This window comes from Camelus dromedarius, chromosome 2 (genome assembly GCF_036321535.1).
Source record: "Camelus dromedarius isolate mCamDro1 chromosome 2, mCamDro1.pat, whole genome shotgun sequence".
Taxonomy (NCBI): domain Eukaryota; kingdom Metazoa; phylum Chordata; class Mammalia; order Artiodactyla; family Camelidae; genus Camelus; species Camelus dromedarius.
The window spans coordinates 20,291,103-20,312,667 of record NC_087437.1 but is presented as its reverse complement, the minus strand read 5'-3'; the positions used below and the strand labels follow the sequence as shown (position 1 = coordinate 20,312,667).

Sequence of the window (21,565 nt, the reverse complement as noted above, 5' to 3'; positions counted from 1 at the left end):
GGTAATTAAAAGGGGAAAGGCAGATAAAGTGAAGAGTAGAACAGGAATAATGGTTTGACAATGTGACCTTGAAGAAGGGAACTCAAGGTCAATTCACAGAAGTCTTCTGGGGCTACCTTCCTGGCTTTTAGAGAGGAGAGAACTGGGCTGAAGGCCCTGACTGAGGTCAGAGGACTGTGTCTGTAGAACTTGGGAGCCAAGGCCGAGGGCCTATGTCCAGCAAAGGTACTGGTGAAGTTCACAGGCACGTAGGGAAGTCTTTGCAATGTGACCAATGTGTGTTAGCACCCAATCTTGCCCTCATAAAGTTCTCCAAGTAGCTCTGTGGTTGTAATTATGCTGGGACCCACTTTGGGACTGATATATGAGTTAAAAGCACCAGTTTGAGCCTGGGCAATCCTGAACTTGGGCATCACGTTGCCTCAGATAATTCACTTAGCCTTTTTGCACTTTGTAAATGGAGATATAAATCTAATAAAAATTTTGTGAGGTTAAAATAAAATAATGCATCTAAAGCACATCACAGTTCCAGGCACCTAGTTAGTACTTAATAAAATACATGTATTAATAGTGATTCCCCTGACAAAATTTGTTAAAAGGGAAAAGATTTTTAGATTTTAACATTTCTTAAACATTTTAAGATCATGACAGAGACCCAGAGAGGCTCTTTGGAAGGTTTGTCCCTTGGTTTGCTTTGCTAAATGTTCTGGCCCCAGCTGGATGGGATGGACCCAGAGTGAGTTTCAAGCCAGGCTGTTAACTCAGTGAATAACCAGCAGAGAGGAGAAGGTTTCCCGGGGATGCCATGCGCCGCCCATGGTACTCGGCTTGGAAGACAACGTTGGACCCTTTATCTTTTCCACTTCCCTTTGGCAACCCAGCCTCTCAGTGTGCAGGACAGCAGCCAGCTCCAGCCTGTAGGTGTCACCACTCTGCTGGCCAGTCACTGAGGGCATCACACCCACGCTCTGGCGCCCTCTGTCTGGGGCCGTCTCTGCATGCTTGGGCGCCACCGCTTTTCTTGGCCTTGGAAGATGGCTGAACCTCTGAGGTCTTGCCTTTGTGCCCAAGATCATGGGGAGACAAACCGGAAACTGAAGGCGTGATACTAAGTGGGCCGTTGGACTGGATGGGCCTAGAGCGAAATGGAGCAGGGTCTCAGAAGTGTCACGCCTAGGATGAAGTTAACTGCTTGGTTCGAGAGGGTTCTTCTGGAAGAGGCACTAACAAAGTGCCTTTAAAAAAAGACATTAAAAACCATTCATTTTTATTAATTAATGTATATTAAGTACACATATATTCTAAATAAAGCCTTTCAAAGTCCACTGTATGATCCCCAATCAAAATACAGATTACAAGCATTCAGAAACATTCTTGTTCTTCTGATACAAGGATACAAGAATTGTGGTTTCTATAGCTTACAAAACTGAGGCTGATCATTTAGTAAACATGGACGTAAATTAATTTTATGACCTTTTAGTGAAAGGTTACCTATACTTTTCTTGGATATCTGTGAAAAGATTTATTTTTTAACCATATCAACTAATATTCATGACTTCTATCTATTGCTGTTATGAAGATACATCATGACTTTAATAAACTACAAGCTTTTTATCCTTAAAAAGAGGCTCCAGGTTCTTATCTCAGACTGAGGCGAACATTTCCCAAAGTGAATGCTGGTCACAAGGATGCTTTATGAGGTCAAGTGTACCATAGTCAGATCAGCCTGAGAAACACTCTTTTCCTATATTCTCTTCTAGATGGTTCCCAACGCATGTTCTGAAAATTCCTGGCCCACCCAAGTTCATGGGTGAAGGTGCTCCTGGGTTGCTCTTGGTAGCCGACCTGTGAACAGTGGTGTGCCAGAGCTGGCTGGAAAAAGCCCGCTGGCAGCATGTCTTCCCAACTCGGAGTTCACTGACGTCACATTGGTGGCTTAAAATCAGCCATGTGGGAGTATTTCCATCCTGGGAATCAGCAAATGCTACAAATTAGACCTCCTCCCCCCAAAGCTGCTTGTTAGCCATTCACTAAGGCACCGCTGCCCAGCAGCCTGCTCCCCCTGGTCATGCCTTTGAATACCGACGTGGCTGACCTCTGCTCCTCTCAGCTCTGCTCCCTCTGCCGCCCTCGCAGTGCCGTTTGTGAGCAGCCAGGACCCACAGGACCAAACCATCTGAATCCAGGGTGTTATGATCATCTCGCTTTTATGATTAGTCAGGCTCACCTGGTCCACACTCATACAGTCTAGGGCAGAGGTCACAAAACGGCCACCTGTGCGCTGAAGTCAGCCTGCTGGTTCGTTTTTGGGGGAGTCCACACGGCATTTGGTAAAACATATGAATTAGTTGCCAGGATTTAAAATCTGGTAGATTTCACATGAAAACCCGGGATTTCTGACTGTGTTGAAAGACAAATCAGAAGATCTGGCAAATAATGGGCAAACATCCTTGCACTGAAACACTTGGCTGGGGCAGCTGCCCCCCTGGACTTGCCTGCGTTTTTCTTTTCACCCAAAGCCCCATCCAGGTAGCTGTGCTCACTTACACTACCCGCTTTACCTCCGTGGGCATTCGAGTTCGGCTTAGAGCAAGCCTTGTGCCCTGTTCCTCCCACCGCCCGCTTGGGGCACTTCACAGCAGGGCAGGCCCTGCTCCAGGAAGATGGTAGGACTACATTCCACTGGGGAAATCAGGGATGGCACCCCTGATCAAGAGCTCTGGAGCTCAGGAGTGGAACTTCCTATGAGAGAGAAGACTTCCAGGGTCTCAGGTACGAGAGGAGGGAGGCATTCCAGGTAGCAGGGCCAGTAGAGCAAAAGCATGGCGATGGGAGTGTTCACCACGTGCTTTGGGAATACCAAGACCTAGGATTCATGCCAAGCAGTGGAGCAATGTAAGGGTGAACATCTACACCCTTATGTTGCTACCTGGGCCGGGCCATTGAGCATCTTGGATTTGAGGTTGAATTCAGTTCAGTTGCATAAATTCTCTCTGACCCCTTTGTATCCCAGGTTCTCCACTAGAGCATGAACACAGGTATGATTAAGATGAAACCTCTGCCCGGCACTTTTATCAATAGTTTGGTCATTTATAACTTCGTTTTGGTTGGTGTTTGTTACTTTTTGCCATGGACCTAATGTAAAACCCTATATTCAAACCTGATAAACCAGGACTTTTCCAGGTTAAAGAATCTAGCTCATTTGCTCCAAGGGGCTGGGGAATCCCTGAGATCCAGGGGCCTTGTATGTGAACGGTGAGTTCCTGAAAGTCTCTGGAGGCTGTCAGCCTGGAAGGGCACCTCCCAGAGGAGCTTCCGCCTTGTAGTGGGCACAGAGCCAGAGAGGGAGGCCGGGAGAAGGCCACTATGGAGGCTGAGTGATGAGGGGATGCTTTTGAAAGAGAGGAGAGGGAAGAGGCACAGAAAGAAAATGAAGAATCTATTTATCGGACAGCAAGAACATGAGCCTGATTGTTTGGGGAAGAAGGGAATGGTGAGACCTGTCAGGGATCTGCTATGCTGGGCTCCAGAGAAAGCCAAGGATATGTGTGTGTGTGTGTGTGTGTGTGTGTGTGTATGTGTGTGTGTGTGTGTGTGTGTGTGTGTGTGTGTGTGTGTAAGTTATCAAGGTGAAGACGGAAAGACCCCCAGACAAAGACTTCTTGGGCTGCCTCTCGCCTCTCTGAGAAATGATAGAAAAAATATAGTTCTGTGTGATAAACATGCTGTCTTAACATCAGGCAGAACAACCCCTCTTCCAGTGTGAAGGATCTGCCTTTGGGAGACGATCATGATGAACTGCCTGAAGTAGAAGAGTGGGCGTGGGTTTTGGCTGGAAACCAGTGAATGAAGAAAACATGACAAAGCTTCTCTTCAAAGAGAAAAAGAAGGGAGTTTTTTTTTTTTTTTTTTTTTTTTTTTTTACCTCCGAGATGGGGACAGATGAGCAGGGGGAGGGAAGGAAAGGGTAGAGAGGGCAGGCAGAGGGCCCGCGGCAGGGGAGGGGAGCCAGAGGAGTTTAAATAATGACAACACCTATATGTGGCGTTTGCTGTGTGCCATGCACTGCTATCCCCTCCATGACCCCAGAGCTTCCAAGGATACTTTGAATTTTCCCTACTTCTCCCTGGAAGCAAAAGGTAAAACTTAACCCCTGGATGGGTCCAATATGAATCAAGAGGGAATAGAAGCTGTATCTGCAGCTCACAGATGCCCAGGGCAGTGCTTGGATCTCCACTCGCTTTGGATGGGGAGGCAGCCCATCTTCAGTGGGCTTCAGGGGCAAGGTGGCCCCGGGTGGCACCTGGGTGTGGGGGAAGGCCAGTGTGGAAGAGCAGGAAGGAACAGGTGAGGAGAGAGACCTGTGCTCAGTGGCCCCACCCTCCACAGTGCCCCCAGCTCCTCCAGGTGTCATCTTCTTCATCTTAATTAAAATCACACACATCGTACGTGCTCAGTAAATGCATTAGGATTGCCTTTATATCGGTCTCCAGCAACAGTGCTGCTGAGTTCAGCCCCGGGGGTAACAGGATGCCCTGATGGAGGCCTGAGAGGGGTCAGTTTGCCATGCCACCACTTCTCACATCCTTCATCCCTCTCTTCTCCTTGCATGGGTTTAGGACAGAGCCCCAGAGAATATTGACCCAGCCGAAGCTGTTCTTGGTGTCTCACCTCATCAAATAGTCTGAAAGAATAAAAAACTCTCCAAGGTCGACTTTACTGTGAAATTCTAAAATCGTATTTATTCACCAATTCACCGGAAGTGCCGTAATGACCACCAACATGAATTGGTTTGTAGGCATTTACAGGCCAAGGCTGAAAATAAATATCTGTGTTAAATCAGCATTTAACACATTACTTGGAAACCGCAAGAATCTTAGTTGTTAGAAATTTACAGTTTGTGATTCAAAGATGGGTAAGATCACAGTCATGGCAAGAAGCCCAGCAGATTCCTATGATGGTCACCTTCTTCCTATAGCTTTATATACATACAGGTTCTTGGTGCCGCTCACTCTGTCAGCCTGGAGTGGCTGGGACAGCACAATCAGGCAGGGGAGGGGTGCTGAGAGAGGGTAGGGGGAGGTGAAAGGGCATTTTCTCTGCATCCCTGTGACTGGGCAACCTCGTTTGTTGAGCAAGATGACAGTGTGCTCTCCTGCAATTAGATTCAACATCCTGTAAATGTACCCCATCCTTCTAATGAGAGAGTCCAGAGTTTGCGTTGTATCACACTCACACACACACAGTAGTATCTTTAGCAAATAAACACATTTTCTGAATTAAAGGAACTCACTCTGTGGCAACTGGAAGATCTCAGAAATCTGACACGTGTCAGGTGCACACTGGCCCACCTGCGGAGATGCAGTTGGCCGCCGCCAGAGGCGTTCTGGCCAGCCCAGCAGTAACTGCCCAGACAGTAACAGTGATCGAAGGTGATTCCATAAAATGACACTGCTGGTCCTTTGTCCGTAGTGTCAACACTGCAGAGATTTTGAGGAGAGAAAGCTCACCGGACCTTTCCCCTTGTCACTGAGGTTGAGTAGCTGGGAATAAACAGCCATCTAAGGCTCTAAACGGTGGTGACAGCTCCTGATAAGAGAGAAGGGAAAGTCTGGGAGAAGAAATCGCTAGACCTTTTGGACCAGCTGAGCCCCAGATCTGTACATTTATTTCCAAGACTGCCTAAAGTTGGCCAAGTTCAACAGCACTTCACCGAGGGTTCAGGAAACGGCAGAAGCCGTAGGAGGGGGGCCCCCAGCCCTGTTCCCTGTAGAAATAGCTTGCTGGGAGGTTTAACAGATACAGTTTAAGTGGTACCAATTCACTGAATGCAACATCCCACCACTGATCACCACCAGAGAGCCAGTCCCAGGACCTGCGGTTGGCTGAACTCAGCACTGAAGCTGTGAATTCACAAAGGCTTCTCCTCAGCCGATTGTGATGATCTACCGGGGGTGGGGGTGTGTGTGTGGCTGACCTGCTTCTCTGCAGCTCATTTCACTTGGGGTATAGTGACATGACTGGGTGTCTACCTAGAGGTGACAAGCTGGACCTTCAGTTTCTCAGTGCTTCCAAGTTCCTACTATGTGCCAGGCACTCTTCCCAGTGCTTTGAGGGCTAGAAGTAAACAAGAAGAAAAAGTGTAACATCCAAACCAGTGCTTGCGAGGAATTTAAAATGTGCCAGGACCATAGACATCTTCATTCTCTGTCTCACTTATTTCTGTATTATAGATATGTATGTGACACCTATATTTAGCTGTCCTTAGCTGCTTGTCTCTGATCATTTATATTTAGCACATTAATTTTCCAAATGCATGTCCCACCAAATCATTCTGGCCCTTGCCTTACTGACATTGCAATGTCCTGGCCAATAACATAACACACCCACTTTCATACCTACTGACTTCTTTGAAAACAGGCCATTTCTTTTCCAAACCCACCGTCTGTTTTTTTCAATCTCCTTTCAAGCCTGCCCAGCTCAGGCCACCAACAACCCGTTCCGGAAGCCACTGAGCTCAGGTGGATTGATCCATCACCACTGGTTCACTCAAGAACTGAAGTCACCTTCAAAGAGCTCTGACTTTGGAAGCTATTGATTTGCCTGCCTCTGTGGTCACATGACCAGACTCACCCATAGTCGGCTGACACCTGGATACAGCTCTCAACACAGAACAGTCCTCTGGCTTCCCAAGTGAGGGCTGCCCCTATTACTGTCCCTCCTACCCAGCCTCACCTCTTCCCTCTCCAACTCTGAGTCACCTTTCCCCTCAGTCTCTTCTCTTGCTTTTTAAGTGATCAGCCCTGGGTACCAGGTCTAGCTTCCTGACCTCCAAAAAGCTTCTGCTCTATTTCCACCACTTGAAATTGACTAGTGAAGGCGGGCATGACCTCTTCCGAACCTCACATGTCAGCATTCCCTCTGTAGCCGTGTAAGGGAGCTGGGCGTGGGGGGTGGGCTCCGGATCCTCGATTTCCCTGTCGACAAGGACCAATGCAGTTTTGTCTCTGGGGGTGGATGTGCACTTTATGTTCACATCTGTGGCCCCCAGGCATGAGCGGGACCCTCATCACAGTGCTGTTAAAGAACCCTTCCCAAGGGTCGGTGTTTCCTCATCCCCTTCACTGCCTTTTCCATCGGGGGCTGGTGCCTGTAGCTGAGACGTGTGGTCGATTCTCTGCTTCTGCAAATAGACACAATCTGTGGGCTCGTTTCTCTGATAGCTGTTTCCTTTGGGGAAAAGAACCCTCCACATTTGTGTGTGCGCGTGTGTGTCCCATTTCTGTTCTGAAATGCTCAGGAAAAAGGGTCTGGGCAGAAGATAAAAGCGAACAGACATTAGAGCCGACGTGTTTCTGTTGCCTGTGATTAATACACACCGTCTGCATTTTTGCTCTTCTCACGTCTGTTGCCCTCTTTTCATTAGTCTGTTGGGAACTGAGCTTCATCTTGATGAATCTCCTCTGCACTGAATCTGATAAAAGAGACTGGAGAGCAGCACAGGGCTGGGGGTGCCAGCAGAGCGGGGCTCCCTCTTCTCAGCTGGGACGCTGCCTGTGACCTCTGCGGTGGAGCACATGGGCTCACCGATGCCCACCTGCGCCTGCTCCTGGCCTAGGGGCTCGTTTTACTGGTTGTAGCTGGGAGAGGGTCCCTCTCCAAACAACCTCACTCTCTTCTTTTTCCACTGGGGGCAGCAAGAGTATTGTACTGCTGCACTTCCACTCCTCCTGCAGCTGGTTTTATAAAAGACCTCAACTTCTCCATTAAGAGAAAAGATAGAAGCTGTCTTCCTCCATTGGAGCATCCTAATTTTTCAACCCCCACGTGTTCATGGAGGTTAAGTGATCTCTGGTGTTCCATTTACTTCAGCATTTAGGGAGCGCGTGCTGTGGGCCAGGCGCTGTGCTGGACACCCAGGGTGCTGTGATAGGTGAGCTACTCTTCTTGGCTTCGGGAGGAGGCCTCTGACAGCACAGGAGGCAAGAGTTGGGGCCTAGCTTCACACAATGATGTTTTCCAGGGTCCTGGTCAGACACCCAGTCAGGGGCCTGGGAAGTGAGGGCTGTGGTCCTTTTCACTCAACTGCAAGTTCCCACGGAGTGGAACCCTGACTCTGGAGATGTGTCACCCCGGTGGTCCAGAGGTACCAGCTCCTCCCTGCTCCTCAGAATGGGAGGAACTAGCCCGTGTTGGGACACGGTTCTCTTGTTTCTGACAAGCGTTAAGTGGTTGGTGTGTCCTGCCCAGTGACACACTGTGTCTCACCTGTGCCCAGGTTTCCCAGCTAGCACGCCCCCTTATGCACTCACTTTACACAGAGCTCCTCACCCTGAGTCCGTAACGTGTCCCTGTCCTGCTTGACTGGACACAGGTCCGGGCCTGTCAGCGAGAACGAAGCCCACCCTGTTTCCAGAACAAAGGCCTCTCCATCCCCTTTCTGCCATCCCATTCCTTGTCCTTTGGTCCCACAGAAGCATTTGTGCTAAGTGACTAACCTTAGGGAAACACATAAAATTGCCTTAAGGTCTTGGGAGAGAAGTGCTTCAGAAGATAATTTACAAAGAGAGGCCAGGCTGTAAAGAAGAGCTCTTCTGGATCTAAGGGACTTGAAGAAACCTTGGCCTTACCCGCCGGGGTCTGTCCGGTTCTCCCCACTCTGTCTCCCCAGCACGCAGCTGGCCAGCCTTAGTTGTTCTTGTTAGTTGATTCTAATCTATTAGAGGTGAGTTATTCCCGATATGATCTTTGTGGTCTCAGGAGACTGCATTTAATCAGAAGACCTTTTCCAAGCTGGGCTGGAGATACAGGTGTGTCCTGTAGGGCATTTGGGAGGACTCAGCCAGGAGAGGACCAGGATGTATCTGGTCAGGAGGCGACTGGAGTTTGTAGGAACTGAAAAGCAGGTGCTGGATCACCCAGGACATATTTCTGGGCTCCTTTCCAGCCCATTTCTCCTCTGTGCTTCCACCCCAAGGCCCAGCACCCCAGTCCTCTGACTCCCGGTCTCAGAAATCCTTATATGAGAACAGATTCTGTACCCCACAGCTAGGTGTAAATGATTGATAGGACACCAACTAGTTCCTTCCAAAGATTTGTAGACCTTCACAGAGTTTAAGCCATAGATCAAAAAGCAAAATCAATCTTGGACCTCAGGGATCAGGTTGATGGAGAAAAAGGGCACTGGTGGAGCCTGGCACCTTTGTGGGTCTTAGAAATTTGAGGGCCAAGACACTGTCTCTAGGAAGGCTGCAGGTTTGTTTCTGGTTTTGGTTTTCTACTTTCAGGAACATCCAGAGTGAGTTACTGCCCTTTCAAGAAAAGCCATTCATTCCCCCATCCAGTTTAGTGCCTGCATTGTGACGCTGCGGGCCCCATCCCATTACAAATGGAGCGATGCTGCAGTAACCTGGCAACGCCCTTAAATGACCTGGCTCTGCTCTCTCCCGTGCCCCGGGCGGCTCCACCGGCATCGAGGCTGTGTGGAGACCAGTCCTCCTGAAGCTGCAGGGCCACTGCTGCAGGTCAATTGCCTCCTCTTAAAATACAGCCATGGAAGAGGCTGCTCACTTTATAGGAGCCTGGAAGATGGCCTCCCAAAGGATGTGTGGCCTCACTCCAGCTTCTCCGGGGCTGTGTCTTTCTCCAGGATGATCCAGAACAGACCAGCAGGAAGTGGCTCATGCCCGAGAGAAGGAGTGGAATTGGGACTAGGACCAGGGTTCCCTGAAACCACTGCTTCAGGGAGTGTGGGTGGGAGCCTGGAGGGCCTGGGAGTTGGGTGGGGCAGTCTGCTTTTGCCCGCTCTCATCATGACACAATTATTTTTGATTATGTCTTGTTAACAGTCATCTCCTCCCAATGCCAGCTTAAATCCTGCTCCTCATCCTCTACATCAGCAGTTCTCAGACTCTGGACCCCGCCCAAAGTTCCTGGTTCAGCAGGTCATAGGTGGGGCCCGAGAATTTGCATTTCTCACTTGTCTCCAGGTGATGCGGCTGCTCTGGTCCAAGGACACTTGAGAAGCTGGGCTCCACAGGGTCGGGTGTGAATCTGCGGCAGGTCCTCCAGAGTCAGCCCTTCCTCCCTCTTCAGCTCCGACCCAGGGCCTCCCAGGGGTTCTTTTTACATCAGGCTGTCCTGTGGCTGTGGGCCTTGGCTCATGTTGGCCCCTGGACCTGGGTTACCCTTTCTAACTTCCGACGTCTGGCTGTCTGTTGTTTATAATTAAGAACTTGCTTTGGCTGGTTTCCACTGAATCTCAGCCATCCGCCATGTTATTTCTGCCCACTAGGCAGGGTGATGGGCTTCTATCTACAAGGGAACTGGGGTGGAATGAGAAACATGTAGAGAAGCATTGCCTGCTTCCCTAGAGATCTCTCCACGTGGCCTCAGAAATGTGTGGCAGGGCTCCCAGAATCACACCTACCACCTGACTTAGAGCAGAGAGCTGCCCAATGAAGTTATCCCCCCACTCCCAACCCCAGACTTCTGCCCCCACAGTCCTGACTGCTCATGGACAGCCTCCAACAGGGCAAAGGAAACATCCCAGCAGCTTGCAAGACCAGGAGATATTCACGGGCAGGGCCACGTCTCATCCATCCTCCCTCTCCTGTTCCTGGCACGAGGCCTGGTACACCACGGGCGCTGAGCAAGGGTTTGCTGCATTCCATGGAACAGAGCTGCAAACACAGAATCCCATCTGTTCACGAATGGCATACAGGGGGTGTCTGATTGCTTTCTGGGGCGCTGGTGGTGGTAACATTTTCTGTCTCTTTTTGTCTCTCCGGGAGAGCCAAGTTTGGCTTCTAACCCATAGCCCTTAGCAAGCCAACTCTTCTTTCCAGTTGGTGCCAAAGGAAAACTAGAGCCAGATCTATAAAGAAGGCGCAGAATGAATTTATAAAGTAAAGCAAATCAAAGCAGGGAAATGAAGGTGCTGGAGTAGACTTCAAAACTTTCATTACACATTTCCCTTGCCTACAGCTGGACAACAGAAAGTGGTTACATGAAAATTAAATTGTGCCCAGGGCTTTGGCTTGTCAGCCTCGATAAATGTCCGATGCAGATAGAGGATGGTGGAGTATCTATAGCCTACCAGAGCACATCGCAGGAGGCTTTCGGGATCCCCCAAAGGCCTCAGAATGATCTTACCTGAGAAGCATCTACTTTGCACCAAATTCTTTCAAAGGATTAGACCAGCTCCCTTACTTTTTTTTTTCTTGGTAAAATCGATTTGGTTAATTTAAATGAGGGAATGGTTAAAAAGAAAGTCCTCTTCTTCCTCTGGCTAACGTTGAATCGCATGGCCAAGGAGATTGCTAATTTTGAAGTATGCGGGGTCGGGCTTTCTACTGATTACGTTGCTATCGATTCAAACAGTCACAAGTCTTTATGATCATTTTTAGAGCAGCGGCATGAGCAGGACTGAATGGAAATCAGTCTGAGATAATGAACGTTCCTGCTTAGAAATCATTACGGGCTGAGGTATTGGGGGCCAGTGTGAGCCCTGGGAGCTGGCCCTCAGCTCAGTGGCGTTTGTGCTCAGTGATCAGCCAGTTCCTCGACCCAAGGCTTTTAGCTCTTGAAGAATGCTTGCCTGCATTTGAGTCAATTCAGCAAGGGACAAAGATTTTGGGGGGTTTTGTTTCTGTTTTCCACTTTGAACATAGATTTTTAAAACAGTTTAATTAAGCACTGTGGAGTTGTTTGCTGTTCATTTGGGAGGCAAAGACCACTGGGTTGTGGATGAGCGGGCCTACGGTAGTAATCTGCTTTCCCTTGTCAGATAGAAGGCTGCTTTCCACGCATGCATGGTTGAGAGGTGCAAACTGTAGCCCACAGGCCAGCTCTGGTCGGCTGCTAGTTTTTGTAAGTCCTGTGGGCTCAGAAAGGTTTCTCTGTTTTTAAATGCCTGAAAATAAAAATCAGAAGAATAATAACATTTTGTGACATGTGACAATAATCTGAATTTGAATTGCCTGCTTTTTTTAAGTGGTCATGAATAAAGTTTTGAGGGGATGCAGCCATACCCATTTATTTAAGTATATTGTCTGCGGCTGGTTTCATGCTGCAGTGGTCAAGTCAAATACTTGCAAGAGACCACGTGGTCTGCAAAGGCCCTCTGCAGGTGAAGTTTGCCAGTCCCTGAGCCCTGCCATATGTGTAGGAATGGAGGACGCTGCCTTCCCTCCAGGAGCCCTCTCCCTGCAGAGTCCGGGGCCACCGGGCACAGCCCTTGCTACATGCAAAGAAGTGTGGGCTAAGCCCTGCTTGATAGGATGATTGCTTACGTTCAAGAAAGAGCTAGTGAAATCAGAACCCACTGACATCACATTTTTGGTAACTAGATGAATTGGGGCGTTGCTCAGATTTATAGCATTTGATTAAGCCTACAAGAATACACTTGTAGTATTTCTTTAAGACAGATAACCAACTAGCTGATTGCTTTCCTCCACTAGGGCAACTCATTCTGTCCTGATCTTCTCCATCTCCTCCTCCTCTTTCTCTTCCTCCCGGTCACCTGAGTCATGTGAGAGATTTCAGCCTATCTATTTCAGCCTGCAGAGAGCAGGATCTGGTCATCCACTTGGCAAGATAAGCAATGGTCTGGCCTGCGGCCAAACCGATCAGCTGTGCCTCCCGGGTACAAATCTGCATCTGCTGCTGCTGCTGTCTAGGTGAGAGACCACTGGGTATCTGGCCATGTGGGGAATTTTGGTTCCCAGATACCAGCAGATGGAGCCTGGAAAACATTGGGCTGATTAATGACGTTTTTCACCTGTGGTTAGAATCCCCGCTAGAGAGCAAGTGACATTACTCACTGCTCACCTGGAGGCTCCCCCAAAGCTTCTGCTACTTGTGCATCACCGCCCCTTCTTGTTCTCACCCACAGTGATGAGGAGGCTGTTGGAACACTCTACGTGCCCACTGACCCAGCAGCAACATTTCAAGTGCTTCGTCCTCGGGGCTGGCATGCAGAGTGACCACCCTGGCAGGAGCTGATGGGGAGGGCTCTGACTTGACTCCGTTGTCTCTCTATGTATGAGTCCAGTCACAAATGAGGCAACTCTGCTGTCCTGGCCACATGCCACTGCCACCTGCTCCCTACCCCCTCCAAACCCCCACAACATAAAATGATTTCACATGCCCCAAACAGCTCACTCAGCCGTGACTGTGATGCAGCCGTCGGAGGCAGCAGAGGGCTCGAGGACCACTTCCCATGCCCAGCCAAACCGAAAGAAAGACCTAGCAGAAGAAAAATCTCTCATGCATACCAGACTTAAATATTTTAAATCAAAATCCAACTCAAAAAGAATTGGCTTTTAAACATATAAAGAAAATATTCATTTTACTGCCATAATTTTGGGAGAATTCTGGATTTTGATTTAAAATATTTAAGTCAGTCTAAATGACTGAAGAATCTCTTTTTATTTAACTAAGGGGATTGTGAGGACTAAAAATTCAAGATTTTCTCCTTGTAAATGTGCAGACACAGCCTGAGAGAAAAGAGCTATTTGATTGGGAAAATTCACAAAAGTGTCTATTTCCATTCAATGGATATGAAACCCCAAACTTCAGCTGGTGTTTTTTCTTAAGAAGGGGAAAGTAAGAGCATGGGTTGGGATTGTGAACAGATCCCCTTTCTTCCTGTGACCTCTCCTCTCTCTCCCTCAGCATCTGTCTCTTGTATAATTTCTATGCCTGATCGTTTCTCCTCGGCAACTAGCAAGTCCCCTTGCCCACAGCTGCTGGTAGAGCGCTTAGCACATAGTAGGTCTTCAGCAATACCTGTGAGCTGCATGAATAGGAAAGTAGGTAGATTCAGGCTGGTGGGCCCTGGGCCAGGAGTGGATGGTGGGGAGTCTGGTCTTGTCTATACCTTGGAATGACTCTGATCAAGATGTTGAATCTTTAGCCTCAGTTGACTCATCATAACAGTAGATGTCCCAGCTACCTCACGGGATTATTGTGAGGCTCAAAGGAACGAATGGGGCAAATAACACTTCAGGTGATGGAAAAAGCTGCACAAGGTGGTCTCCTCGAATCAGAAGGCTGCAAAGGCCTGTCGTGGATGCTCATTTGGTGGAGATCAGACCAGAGGACATTGACAGCAGTCCCCCTGCTTAAGGTCTCACTGATTCAGTGACTCAGGGAGTAGAATGAACTGATTCTGAACTTTCTTTTGAATCTGAATGCCTGGGACCAGCTCTGTGCCTGTGTGGAGCCAATGTGGGAGGGGCTCGGACAGACCATACATCCTGAGGACAAAGCCCAAGACATTCGAAACAAAGATGTTCTTGGCGCCTCATGGGAGCCCTATAGTGGCCCTAATTCTTGCCTGCTATTCTCTTGACCACAAAAGACCACAGACCAGTTACCATAGCAACAATTCTCCTCCCGAAGTATCCATGTTAAGATGGAGATGGAAAAGATTTCCTTACTAAAAAAGAAGAAAGGAAGGAAAGAAGGAAGGAAGGAAGGAAAGAAGGAAGAAAGGAAGAAACTAGGTTTTTGGATATATTTACCCTCCACTCAAAGCATTGCTCCTTTTATGAGAAGAGGAAGCTGTTATGGCAAATATGCTTCTAATGTCTAGCAGTTAAATCTCCAAACTCATTATCTTAGACTCGTCGAAGTTCACACTTATTTCGATACATCCGAGAGGAATGTATCTTCTCAAGAAGCAAAACTGTGAAACGGGGGATGAAAGACCCAGCCTTGTCAGCCCCGGAACCGCCCTCTGGTCCTGGGGACACCCAGCCATCCCTGTCACCCAGTCTGCCACGGAGCCTGGCCGTGTCATGCCATCAGCCTCTCCTTCTGATCCCTGGCTGTCAGTTTGTCAGGGCTACGGCCCTGGGCAGCGTCTGTGTGGAGTGCTTCCTGGCCCCCGTGGTGTCATGGGGTGGGAGCCCCCAGCAGGGCAGCCACACGGGTCTCAGCCGCTGCCAGGAAGGCAGGTTCTCAGAGAGCTTTGGCCAGAACCAGGCCCTGCTGTAGCCAAGGACCTAGTCTTGGTTTTGGACTTTTCATATAAGCTTCTGTGGCCTCAGAAAGACAAAGGGAAAGGCTCTCCAAGATGGGAGAGTGCGTGCGTGAGTGTGTGTGCGTGCGTGCATGTGTGCGTGTGTGTGTGTATAGCCCACGTGAACCTTCCCCTGTAAACAGGTCTGCCTTGGTAAGGTCATTCTTTTGAAGTGCTGAGGATGTGGACCTGCGTGTGTGGAGTCTGACCACCCTGCCTGTAGGAAGCAGCCTGGAGAGCCAGGTAAGGAGGACCTGGCGGTCTGTGGGGAGAGGTGACTGAGTCAGGTGCACACACAGTGGGTTGGAACCTAAGGGCCTGGGAATGTGGAGCCTGGGCAGGCGAGCGACAGAAAGGCTGACCTTCTCCCCCGCAGGGAGGAGCGAAGGCAGAACTCCACAGATCTGCTGCCACGATGCTGGGTGAGCCCAGGGCAGGAGAAGTGGGGGCTACAGGACGAAGTCCACCCTGAAGTCCCCACCGATGCTGCCGCTGGGCTTCTTGGAACCACCCCAGGGCTGGGACACGGGGTATGCCCACGGCATTAAGGGTGGGCCCCAGGACACTGGGGAGGGCCTGCCCAGACCTGTCACAGAAATCAGAGGCGATTATGTGATAGACAGACATCGGGGTGGGGCTTACAAAAGGGACAGGTGGGTGGGCGCAGACGCCGGGCACTAGTAGGGGAGGGTGGAGTCGTCCCACTCCAGCTGGGCTTGCCTGGCTCCGCTCTGCCCGCGTCTGCCCCTGCCCACCCCTTCCTCCTCCTCCTCCTCGTCGCTGTCGTCAGAGTCGCTGCTACCGGAGCTCACGTCTTCCTCTACTTCCTCCTCCTCCTCCTCAGTCTCCTCGTCCCCACGCCCTGGGGCTCCGTGTTTCTGGATGTCAGGGAGAGAAGGGGGGCGTTCATCAGGGGCCAAGCAGGGGCCACTTGGGAGTTTATGCTTCTCCCCCATGAAGGAAACATTTAGGGCCCCGGGGAACTCCTTCCCTTAATGCTAAGCCCTTGGGCCGGGAGATGGGCTTTCTGGAAGAGAAGTCCTCCAGTGAGAGACAAATCAGAGGGCTAAGGACAGAGAAAAGAAATAGCAAATTCCAAGACACGAACTTAAGGCAAATTGCTGTGTTTTAAATACTGGATATTGAAGCCATCCCCATCCATCATCCAGTGGGCCTCTCAGGCCAAGGCTTTGTTCTCTGGCATTTCTGGAACCTGTCTATATGGCACTTTCCCAGCCTTAAGTGAGTTGCTTCTCAGTGAGGGAAAAGGCATTTAAGCTTGTCCCCTTTTCCAGGGGGAGAATGACATCTTTGGGGAGCAGAAGGTCTTCTCAGCCAAGACTCAAGTGTGCTGCCCCTCAGATTATTCCTTTGGGAAGCACACAGTTCATGGTCCTCATTTTGCATACCTGTTCCTCACCCCCGACTTATGTCCTTAAACTCTTCTTCATGCTTTTCCAGTCCCTTCCCCTCACGCCAGCTTTCTGATGATTCCGGCCAAATCGTATTTCTGGATTTATGTTTTGAGTCGATGAATCAGCCATAAAAGATGTGTGCCCACGCTTGGCTGCGTGCCCTCTGTGGAGTGTTTTCTCTTCTACCTTTGCCTCCCCCAAATCCTACCCATTCTTCAAGGCCTCCCTTAGGTAACAAGAAATCTTCCCCAGACACTCCAGCCCCAAAGGCTCTCCCTGCTCCTGCTTCCCTGACCTCTGGCATCACCAGGTGAGCCCTCAGTAGGCACACTCTGGCCAGGTACACAGACCACTCCAAGCACCACAATCTTGCTTCCCACACCCAAGGCTCAGCAGTTTGAGGGTGGAAATTCTGGAGTCCCCACAGTGGTGTGCTCAGCACTATACCTACAGCAGAGGGTGGGAGGAACTGAGATGCCTCCACATGCTGGCTCTGAAATGGGAGCATGGGGCCAGGTGAGGGCTGGGGATTGGCTGGGATAATCTTCTTGTCATTCCTCAGTGGCGCCTCCTGCTGGCCAATGTCCCTTTGCTTTCCTGGTCCTGCCCCTACTTACCCCAGCACCCATGGGCGGACCAAAGGGCAAGATGGAAGTGGCTTTCTTGATATTTGTATGTCCAGATCAGGGGTCTTGGACACTCATGGGTGGATCTGGGCGGCTGGTGGCTAACTGGGAAGATAAGAACTTTGGAATCAGACAGCCATGAGTTTGGATATCGGTGCTGCCACTACCAGCTACATAAGTTTGAACACATTACTTTCCCTCTCTGAGCTGGCCCTGCCTTGGTACATGAGGGTGGTGACTCCCACTTCACAGGTTGCTGAGAAGATCAAATGAGGTGGTGTATACTGAGCATCCTGGGCGGCCTGGCATAATGGGGGCTCAAGAAATGGCACGTGTTACTTCTGTATTTTTGTATTAACCTATCCTGAGCCTTTAAGTGAGCTCCGCACGCAGACGGAGCAAAGCCATCTCATTTATACTGTTAGTTAATCAAAAATTCAATAGCGAGTCCCTAAGTGTGAGTCAGCTCTGAGCTAAATCCAACGGGGGAGGCAAGGGACAGACACCACATGGCTGCTTGACTTAAGAAATGTTTGGTTCTGTTTGTTGGGTGAGAGCAATTCACACATTTTTAATCTGTGAATGCAGTTGGTGGGAAAGAATGATCCATTCAGGTTGAGAGGGCTAGAGGAGCCCAGGGGAGGGAGGGAAGGAGCGGTGGGGCTGGGCTAGCTGGGCAGGGCTTCCGGCACAGGAAGGATGGAGCCAAGTGGAGGAGAGGCATCCCGTGTCAAGCTCCCAGCCCCTGCGGGAGGATCACCTCCATGGGGTTGACTGTGATAGTGAGCGCAGAGTCGTCCCAATCCATCTCGGCTTCCTTGGCAGCCTCAGCCTCCTGGGTGAAGTGCTGGTGGGCGATCCGGACCCGGTACACTCCCATGGCCACGACAAACACTAGCATGCACACGGAGATGATGATGACCACTGTGGCGATGCTTGGGACCACTGGAACGAGAAAGGAATTCACATGATGTGGTGAGCAAAGGACTCGCTCACTTGGGATGGAGCATGCATGAAACATCCACGTGTAGGTTAACATCTGCCCTACACTTCCCAGCTGGAGAACTCTGGGTCAGCGCCTTCCTCTGTCGGGGCTCCACTCTTGTCACCTATATAATAGACTTAATCGTTCCTATCCCATGGGTAGTTGTGAGTAAATGAAATCATCTATGTGAATTTCCCCAAAGGCACATAGTAGGTGCTCAATAAATGCACAATTTTTATCTCTTGCTTTTTTCATCAAAGTATGAAAAGCTTTGCCCCTCTCACTCCCCCCTCCACAAGAGTTCCCTCCACTCCTCCGAGAACCAGGAACTGTGAAGTCCAGTCAGGACAGACAGAAGTGCCTGCCAGACAGTAAGACAACATGGCAAGTGCTGGAACAGAAGTAAAGGTAGGAGGCTGCCATACGGTGCATATGAGTGTGTGAGCATCTGTGAGGGGTTCGGCTCCGTACAGCATGGAGCTTTGAGTCGGGCCTAAAACGACTTGCAAAATTTTACCCCAGCCCTTTGTACGACCATCTGTTATTATGTACTGCCTGTAACTTCCCATGGACTTGACTGGCTCCCTCCCTAGGCTGTGATTGCCTCAGAGCCAGGCTTGCCTGGCACCTCCCTCAGTCCTGGGCCCCTATGGCTCCTGCACCCTAATTGTTTAGTGGATGGTCTTGAGTCACAGTGACCATCTGACGTCCTGAGGTCCCTCCTTCCAGGTGACCTACCTGAACTACGCTGGATGTTACTCTGGGATTCGGGGTGGTGGACCGACTGGAGGAAGGGTGGCTGCACGATAAGGTGGCTGACGTGTTCCTTGTCTGAGACTCTGACCTCATGGAGGACGCCAACCTGGGAAGAGCAGGGAGAGGTGCCGTTGACCGGGAGCGGCAGGGGGACCCGTGGCGGCAATCCTCCTGCATAAATGAGGGAAGGAATGGGTGAGCCGGGGCTTCCCTTGCAACCTCAGGGCTCACTCACCTCCACGTTGAACTCATTGCTGGTGTAGCGCCCGTTGAGTTCCGAGCACTTGATCCTGAACCGCCGGGCCTCGAGGGCAGCCGGACGCCAGTTGCGGTAGCGGATGTGATGCAGCACCTGCTCATAGCGGCTCATGGAGCCCACACCTGTGCCAAGAGACCACACCTGCCATAAGAAGGCAGAAGAGGAGGAGGGGAAACAGGCTGCTGGGGCTTGTGGGTCTCCTGAATTCGGCCAGGGCGAGAGCTCAAGGTGTTTAGACAATACGCCGAGGCAGAAGTCCTAAGGAGCCAGTTAAACTGATGCACAGAATTTTCACATAGATTGAGCTCTGACCAGGATGTTTGGCCTCAATCTGCCAAATGTTGCTGTAGTACTAGCTGAGATCAAACATAAGAGCAGGCATCCACTTCGTTTCTACAGACGATTTGCCCAGGAGTGGAACAGAAGCCAAGTCCTCAGGATGCAGGAACAGCTCACCAAAAGAGGGGCTAGAGGCCCATGCTTCGAGGTCAACGGTTCCCTCCTGACCCACCTCCATGGGAGATGGGGCTGCCGTCACACTCCTGATGCCCTGGGTGCGACCACAACGAGAGAGGACCACCGGGTGGAGGGCTGAGCACGGCCTTACCATAGATGGAGTAGCCCGCGGTGGAGTTGGTGGCGTCCAGGTGTCGCTGGTGGAGCTCACTGTGGTTGAGCTCCAGGCACTCCTGTCTTGGGTCCAAGTCCCCTCCCAGCACTAAAATGTCACAGAAATCTAAGTTGTGAAGCATTTCTTCTAAAACTGCTGATCTGGGGGCTGCGGGAAGACAGACACGTGGGAAATGCAGGCGTGAGGACAGCTCAGATGGTGGCCCTGGTCCATCCTCCTCCTCCTGTGTGATTGCACCCCAGGTTCAGGGGGAGTCAGGAGAAGAGGCTGTGCGACCCCAAATATCACCTCCACTGCTGGGATGGGTGTGCAGGCATGGGCGGCATGGTTTGTGTGAAAAACGTGAACAGAGTGGTCAGAAGATGTAAATCTGAATACCAGCGCTGCTATGAGAAGCCATATAGTATTCGAGACGCTCCCTACCCATCGATTCCCTCATCCAGACAGAGGTCAAGGGTATTGGGAGGATGGAAAACAGGCCCGTTAACAGGTGCTCAACAAGCAATAGCTCTCATTTGGGACCAGAAATGAGCGCTCTCCTAGCTTTCCCCACGTCGGAGTGGTCTGTGCATCTGTCGCCCGAGCAGACCCTGAGCTTCTCAAGGGCAGAAGTGCCCTTTTAATGACCGACTCCTCAGTATCTGACCCAGGGGCTGGCCTGGAGCAGTATCACTCCACATTGCTCAAGCGGAGCTGCATAGTTGACATAATTAAAGAATTATGTAAATTCGTTGGTCTAGTTGGCAAGCTGTTGGTTAGTCTAGCTGTCCTTGCCTAATATAATGACCCCAAATTTCCCAAAGGAATATCTGAGTATTTGAATGCTGGCCAGATTGGCAGTCCTAAATTAAAATCCTACCTTAAAATAAAAATGACTGGTGTTTATGGGGTCCTTGTGATGTGCCAGGCACACAGCAACTGAAACCCTAACAGACAGATACCACAGAGGGTGCTATCATTACTCCGTTTTACTGATGGGGGAGTGGAAGGTCCGAGGGGTGGGGTGGGTTGCCGAGGGTTACGCAGACAGCAGCGGAGGACCTGGGACAGCAACCATGACTTTCTGATTCCACAGTGTGTGAAATCTCAACCTCTGGGCCAGTGGTCTTCAAACGGATCTTCCAGCCCTTTATTAAAACATTTGTGAACTGAGATCATAGACATAAGTATATTTATTTATAAAGTGGACGGGTGTATTTTGTGCATAACAAAACATTTATGAAAGCAGAAATTTAAAAAGGATTGACAAAAGATGAGAGCCCTTTTAAATAATTATTTTATTTCGTTCAAGTTTTTAGTGATACCAAAAATATTTTTTGCTCTCACTAGAGATAGGTTGTGATAAATAATTTTGTGTGCTTAATTTTTAAAAGCTTGCCAATGTCAATGGCTTTGTGCATTATTGGCAAAATCTGAGAGCACATTAGTATACAATGAACCAGATCTGTCATTAATAATGGTGTATTCAAATGGCCTGGTAGTTTCTGAGTTTTTCGGAGTCATATTCTTGTCAAGTCAGGTTGGGTCATCCTTGCTCCCATGTCCCGAAGTGGCTGACTGATTACTCACACAGGGACAGGGCATGTCAACCCTACCATTTTCCCCTTATTCTCTCTTGCTTACGTCATGGGCAATGTCTTCTACCTGCAGTTCCCCTGATTCCCACTGGGCTGAGGGGGCTGTACCGGGCTCAGGGACACAGAGGCAAATCCACCATAGCTGAGCCCTGGAGAAGCTCCTGGTCTGGTTTAATAAGCAGATAATCACCACCGAGGGCCAGCCAGTGTGTGTTACAGGGAGCGCTGGTGTGGTTGGAGGTATACAGTACCAGTCTGGGGCCAGGGGGACTGGGGGACAATTCCTTC

General features: G+C 50.1%; 1 protein-coding gene across 3 annotated transcripts in view; it reads right to left on the bottom strand.

The window, feature by feature from the left end:
• Positions 1-4,236: 4,236 nt before the first annotated feature.
• CLSTN2 (calsyntenin 2) overlaps positions 4,237-21,565 on the bottom strand; it is a 592,242-nt gene continuing 574,913 nt past the window's right edge. For 2 of the 3 annotated variants that reach the window (XM_064491598.1, XM_010976786.3), the window contains exons 13-17: positions 19,677-19,847; positions 19,046-19,191; positions 18,793-18,916; positions 17,830-18,014; positions 4,237-15,906 (exon numbers count right to left, since the gene is read on the bottom strand). In XM_064491598.1, coding sequence (XP_064347668.1) covers positions 15,706-15,906; positions 17,830-18,014; positions 18,793-18,916; positions 19,046-19,191; positions 19,677-19,847 — 827 coding nt within the window. In that variant the 3' untranslated portion in view covers positions 4,237-15,705. The remainder of the gene's footprint in view (positions 15,907-17,829; positions 18,015-18,792; positions 18,917-19,045; positions 19,192-19,676; positions 19,848-21,565) is intronic. The other variant, XM_064491596.1, reaches the window with a different exon arrangement.